At 35.4% G+C, this 6,879-nt stretch overlaps 1 protein-coding gene across 1 annotated transcript; it reads left to right on the top strand.

Moving 5' to 3' along the window:
- Nucleotides 1-4,214: 4,214 nt before the first annotated feature.
- Nucleotides 4,215-5,853, top strand: LOC145566318 (uncharacterized). Its single transcript, XM_081625774.1, has 2 exons — nt 4,215-4,890; nt 5,582-5,853. Exons 1-2 carry the CDS (start codon nt 4,215-4,217, stop codon nt 5,851-5,853), a joined length of 948 nt encoding a protein of 315 aa, XP_081481900.1.
- Nucleotides 5,854-6,879: the final 1,026 nt, after the last annotated feature.

Genomic DNA, 6,879 nt, shown 5'->3' with positions numbered 1-6,879 from the left:
TTGTTGACCGGTTAGGGATTGAAGAAAAAGAACAACCCCCAAAGTTCGGATTATTCCAGAATAATCCAAAGTTGGGATTATTGTAGCAAAATAGATGAAAGTTGGGATTATTATTTCTAATTTTTCCTTTTCTATTTCTTTTTAGTATTGTTGATTTGATTTATTAGGTTGTGATTTTATGTGTTTTGTAGGTGAAAAATTTAATATTCAACAAAGGAACAATGTATTTGGATGGAAATTACAATATATCAATTTTGTGAAGAGACATTTTGGAATAATTTAATAAGAATTTTATATGATTAGTTTTGTACTAATATTTTATTTTCATTATACTCTCATATAGTGTCTCGTGATTGATATTCATTAAAGAAACATATATAATAAAAATTTTAATCAAAATTATTATTGTTTGATTAATGTTTAATGATTTTATTATAAATTATTTTTTATTTTACAATTTATCATTTAATGCATCCATATATGTAGGCTAATGTTTCCCATCACATGTACGTTGGGTTTGGGTTAAACCTATATTAGTAGATGGCTTTTTGGTTGATGTAATTTGTATTTCTAAATCTCATATTTGATATTTAATTTTTTTTTTTTTTTTTTTTTTTTTTTTTTTTTTTTTTTTGGGATTAGAATATATTGCATTACATTTACTAGTGTTTTATGTTACTAACATAATATAATATATATTTACACGATTTGAAAAAAACCTAAGAACAATTTAAATACACAATAGTAAAATTCTTTAATTGAAAAACATATACTTTGTATTTAGCTAACAAGATCAACCCATGCATTGCACGGGCTAAATACTAGTAATTAATGGAAAAGAGGTACAAAAGGGACAAAAGAAAAAAAAATATATGTTATTATATATATTTGTTCTCTTAAGTCTTAAAATGCAACCTGCCTTCCTCTAGATGTTTAAAGAAAATGAAAAGAGATCACAACTTTAGACAATCGTTCTTTATAGTTTGTTGTACATTATTACTTTTACAGTCCTACATTATACTTATGCCAAACCCAGCTTTCTACTTTAATATTTTCTTTCTTTAAATTACTACATATAACTTTATTCAAAAATAAAAAATGTTAAATTATAACTTTCAATAATCATAAACTCATATATGTGGCTAGCTATAGTAAGGGTTACTCAGGGCCTGTTCACATTTACTGAACCGAAATGAACTGAACTGGATAGAGCTGAACTGAACTGAACTGAGCTGAAATGAATATTTTATGAGAGAAGGAAATTATGAGATGAACTGAACTGAACTGATCGGAGCTGAACTGAACTGAACTGATTGGAGCTAAACTTAACTGAACTGAACTAAACTGAACTGAAATTAAGTAAATGTGAACAGGCCCTTAGTAAGTGTGACAAACGTTACTTAGTTAGTGTTATAGGGGTTACTCTATCAGTCCTTTAGGGTTCACTTGGTTAGCATTATAAGGGTTATTTTGTCAGTGTTATATGGGTTACTCAGTAAGTGTTACAAGGATTATAAGTGTTATAGGGGTTACTTGATCAGTATTATAGAGAATATTTCATCAGTGTTATAGGGATTACTCGATTTGTGTTACAAGGGTTACTTTGTTCTTATTACGACCGCCACATGGTGTGACTAGTCACATACAAGATGGACGGTTCAATAATTATCTTGTACGTCTATTATTCTATTATCATAATATTCATTACTTAAAAATAAATCTATTTACTTCTATAATATATTATAATAAGCAACTTAAAAAATTCAAACTTTAAATTACGGATATTAGAAAAACTAAATCAAGATTCGCTAAAATTTGAAGACTTTAGAGGAAATCATACATAAGTATTCTGAATTCCTATTGATCTTATCTAGCTAGAATTAAAGGCACCTTAAACTTTGGCCGTGTTGGGGAAGGAAGGTTGCGGCTAGGTGGTTTTGGGGCGGATTATGGCCGCGAGAAAGGGAGGGGAAGGGTTCAGGTGGGTCGGGTAAGGGAGGGGATGCGCCGGCGGCAACATTGGGTGAAGGTTGTAGTGGTGGGGCTAGGGTGGCTGGGTAAATTTAGTTTCTTTTATAATTTTTGTTTTTTTTTTAAATTTTTTTTTTTTGGTCAATAACAAAGTGAGACGTTGCTTTATGGCCCCCTCTTAACGGATTCCTGAACAGAATCAATTAAGTGGTGGTAAAATCAAATTTATTAAAAAAAATTGGTGTTTTTTTTTTTTGGGTGTTAAAAACCATTTTTGGGTTTTAAAATCCAAAATTTCCAGTCAATTATGTATGGCAAAAAAATCACCTTTTTTTATACACGAAAAGAGTGAAAGAAAGGTACAAGAAATATGCCTTGAATCGGGAGCTTGAAAGATAGCACAAGATCTAGTAAAATTTTTATTTTAACACCAAAACGTTTTTACAAAAATTTACTTTACCACCATTTAACGATTTCTGTCCAAAAAATTCATTAAGTGGGTTCCACAGTGACACGTGACACCATTTTATTTGTTTTAAAAAAATAAAAATTAAAAAAAAAATTAAGGCCACTCAGCCCCAAAATCGGTCGATTTCAACTATTAATGGCCGAATTCGTGGTCGTTTTAGGGAAGGAGGGTTCGTTGCGGCTAGGTGGTTTTGGGCGGATTAAAGCTGCGAGAAAGGAGGGGGAAGATTCAGGTGGGTTGGGTAAGGGAGGGGGAGGGGATGCGCCAGCGGTAGCGTTAGGTGAAGGTGTCAGTGGTGGGGGTAGGGTGGCTGGGTAGAATTAGGTTTTTTTTTTTTGGCCAATAACATAGAGACATGTGGCTTTATGGCCCCAATTAACGGACTCTTGGACGGAATCACTTAAGTGGTGGTAAAATCTAATTTGTTTAAAAAAAAAGTTGGTGTTAAAATATTTTTTTTCGGGTGATAAAACCCATTTATGGGTTTTTTTTTCGGGTGCTAAAATCCAAAATTTCCAGTCAATTTTGTGTGGAAAAAAATCACCTTTTTTTATACGCGAAAAGAGCGAAAGAAAGGTACAACTTCATCTTATTAAATCTTCTAAAAAAAACCTTCATCTTATTGAAGGCGGTCTTTCCAAAATACAGAGGACTAAAGGCACAACTTCATCATATGAGGATAATAAGATAATTGCACTCAAATGGTGTAAGAAATATGCCTTGAATTGGGAGATTGTGAAAGATAGCATCAAGATCTAGTAAAGTGCAGCAAGACACATCCTTAAAGTGGCTACCAGATGACAGGCTGAAGTCATATCACCTAATCAAAAGTAATTCCTAAATCCTCTAACTAAAGCAGATAGGGAAGTAGGGTTGAATCCACAGGGAAACAAGTCTTTCTACTCCTAATTTATTAAAATAATCTAAATTATTAAGTATCTAAATTATAGATATGACAAATTAAACTAAGGGAGATAAAAGTAGGGAGAAATTAATAAATAAAAGCCTAGGGTATAGGTTCACCAATAAACAATATTAATTAATCAGATTATAAAGGGCTTTCGCTACGTATTATAATCACAGAATTAATCTACTGGCATTAAATCGCATCTCTTGAATCTTGACTTAACCATTTATAAATTAACCTGTCTATTGAAACTAAGCCTAAACATCAGTTCTCATTTCGAATCAATATTGCAAAACTCATACAATTAAACCAGGCCTAATCTAATTGCATAACATTAAATCAATCAATAGGAAATTAATCAAGCATTGATAATCAAAAATAATAAATTACCCCTTCATATTATTTATGGATTCCCACAACCCTAGAAAATAATCTACTCACACATATTAAAATCTAAACTAAACAAAGCAATTAAATTAAACATATTAAAAGCAAGAATAAAACAATAAAATTAAACTAAAGTTAACACAGGATAAAACATAAGAAAAGTAAAAGAACGAAGATCGGAAGCTAAGAAAACAATATAAGTGGAAATAACAAAACCAAAACGAACTAATAAGTCTGACAAAAGTTGGAAAGGTAATCTAAGAACATGATAAAAACTTATCCAAAAACTATAGCTAAAATAAAAACTAATCTAAAACTAAACTAAACTAAACTAATCAAAAGTAAAAAGAATTTTGAAAAAATAAAAACTCCCTCGAAAGAAAGTGCGGCTCTCTCTACTCCAATAGGGTTTTACTGCCGCGTGTAGACGACTATTGTTGATTTTTCTGGTGGTTTCCGATCAGGTTTCTGACTAGGGAAATGGCGGACAATATTGTTTCGAGATATGCAAATATGCGAATTATTGATGATGAAGGAGTACTTGTGGATTTAGGCGTCGTTGAATTTGATAGTGCACCTGAGCGATTTCACCTAATGCTTATTGGGAGGATTGTTACTGTAAGACCGTATAATGTCGAAGCATTCAAAACTACTATGACAAAGGTATGGACGCTATCGAACAAAGTAGTAATTAGGGTTCTTGGCCCTAATCTTTATGCATTCCAATTCTTCCATTGGAGGGATAAGGAGAAGGTTCTCAATGGTCGACCTTGGTGCTTTGACAATATGCTTCTCGTACTTAAGGAAGTGGAAGGAGATGAACAACCGGATCAAGTATCTTTGGTCCACTCGCCATTTTGGGTAAGGATCAAACACCTTCCAATTAATTGTCGATCAGACAATGACGTGAAGGAAATTGTTGCTAACATGGGGGAAGTTTTGGAACTGGAGGAGGATATGCTAGGGTTAGATAGGTTCCGAAGGGTGAGAGTAATGCCGAACATTACTAAGCCGTTGCGGAGGTTTCAGCGGATTAGAGATAAAGGGGGAAGGGAGGTAATGGTGGAGTTTGCCTATGAACGCTTACCATACTTTTGCTATGCGTGTGGTGTGATAGGGCATTCAGAACGTGATTGTGTGATGGTGTCGGAGGAAAGTAAGAAGTCAAATTTGGGGTGGGGACGATGGCTAAAGGCGTCCCCGAGGCGAGGAAGAATGAAGGAGGTCGAAGAGCTTGATGCTTTCCTAAAGGTGAGAAAATAGCTATTTATCACTAAGAAGGATGAGCAAGAGAATATTGAGGAGGGAAGGGACATACATGTGCTGGTGGGTGGGGTTGAGAAGGAAGGGGTAAGTAGTAAGGAGAGGCAGGAGCTGTAGGAAAAAAGTGAGGAGTGTGGGAATGATGTAGTAGCAGGGCATGAGCTTTATGAAGAAGGGGAATGCGGAGTCATTAGGAGGTACAAGGCGAAGAGGATAAAGTAGCAGTAGAGGGAGAAGAGACGGATTTGGGGAGTATAGGGGAAGAAATAAATGCTATGACTTTTGTGGTAGGAGTGGGAAATAAGTCTAGAAAGGTGAAGGGGAAAAAATTAAGAAAATTCAATTTAAATAAAAGTAAGGAGGGAGAAGTCAGTAGGATGGATTATAAGGGGGATGTTATATTGGGGAAAAGAAATAGGGAGGGGGAGAATGAGTTGATGGAGTTGGAAAGTGTGACAAAAAAGTCTCTTGTTGATGATTCATTGAATGGATGGCGGGTGGCGGAGTTAGCAAATGAGCTACCTCGCCAAGCTCAATGAGCATATTAAGCTTAAATTGTAGAGGGTTGGGCAACCCCTCTACAGTTAGTGGACTCCGAGATCTTATTCGGAGGGAGGCCTTGTCTATGATATTTGTATCAGAGACGAAGCTAAGTAGTGTGGAGTTTCGCCGAGTTCAATGTAGGTTGGGTGATTTTGATGGGTTGGCTGTTGATTCGGTTGGTCGTTCGGGTGGGGTTGCGTTGTTACGGAGAAAGGATATAGATGTCGTGTTACGGTCAATGTCAGTACATCATATGGATGTGATGATTCGAGGTGGTTTGGGGGAGGATGAGTGGAAGTTAACTGGGTTTTAAGGGTGGCTGGAGGTAGGAAATAGACATCTCTCGTGGAGTTTTCTTAAAGAATTGGCTTCGTAATGCTCTAATCCTTGGGTGTGTATTGGTGATTTTAATGAAATTCTTTATCTTTCGGAGAAGCTTGGGGGTAATGATAGAGCCGCTTGGCAGATGGATACATATAGGGAAGCGGTGGATTTTTGTGGCTTGCGAAGTTTCAGTTTCTCAGGCTATGAATTCACTTATGATAATGGTAGAAAGGAGGGTGAGAATACTCAATGTAGACTCGATAGAGCTCTAGCGACGGATGAGTGGAAATCTAAGTTCCCTAAATCTCACTTGTTTCACCTTGACTGAGATTGGTCGGATCATGCCCTTATTAAGCTTGTGTTGTAGGATAATAGTAGTGTCAAACTTGGAGAGAAGCCATTTCAGTTCGAACAATATTGGCAAGGGGTGGATGGCTGTGAAGGGGTGGTAGAAAATGCATGGTTGGCTGGTTTTTCTCTAGAGTCAAAGTTGGCAATGTGTGCAAGTGATCTAAAAGAGTGGAGTGCTAAAAAGTTTGAAGCTACTTTTCTTGAGTTATGGAAAAAAGAAAAAATTAAAAAAAATTGAATAAAGGTGGACTCACGGCTGTCAAACTAGAGAAAAGGAGAGCTCTTGTCAGGGATATTGTGGGGTTAGTACAACACGAGGAAGTATTCTGGAAGCAGCGTTTTAGCGTCCTGTGGTTAGAAGAAGGGGATAAAAATACTAGTTTATTCCATCAGCGTGTGTAGACACCCAAATGTGTCTCCCCAAAAACAAACCCAGTGATGAATACCTTTCACGTCATTTATTATCGAACGAAGTGAAAGTGTGAAAAGTCTAGTGATGAGGACGTTTTTATTAAAATATCTCTTCTTTCTGTTTTTGAAAATATTTCTTTTCTTACTCTATTTATGAAAACAACCAGTCCAGTTTAGTTTGATCCATGATAAGGGTCCGATAATTGTGTAGTTGGATGGGGCTCAAGAAGACCTTTCCAATGATATATTATAA

Source organism: Chenopodium album, chromosome 11 (genome assembly GCF_948465745.1).
Source record: "Chenopodium album chromosome 11, dcCheAlbu1.1, whole genome shotgun sequence".
NCBI classification, from domain to species: Eukaryota; Viridiplantae; Streptophyta; class Magnoliopsida; order Caryophyllales; family Amaranthaceae; genus Chenopodium; species Chenopodium album.
The sequence above is the reverse complement of the archived record's forward strand: the minus strand, read 5'-3'. Positions and strand labels throughout refer to the sequence as shown.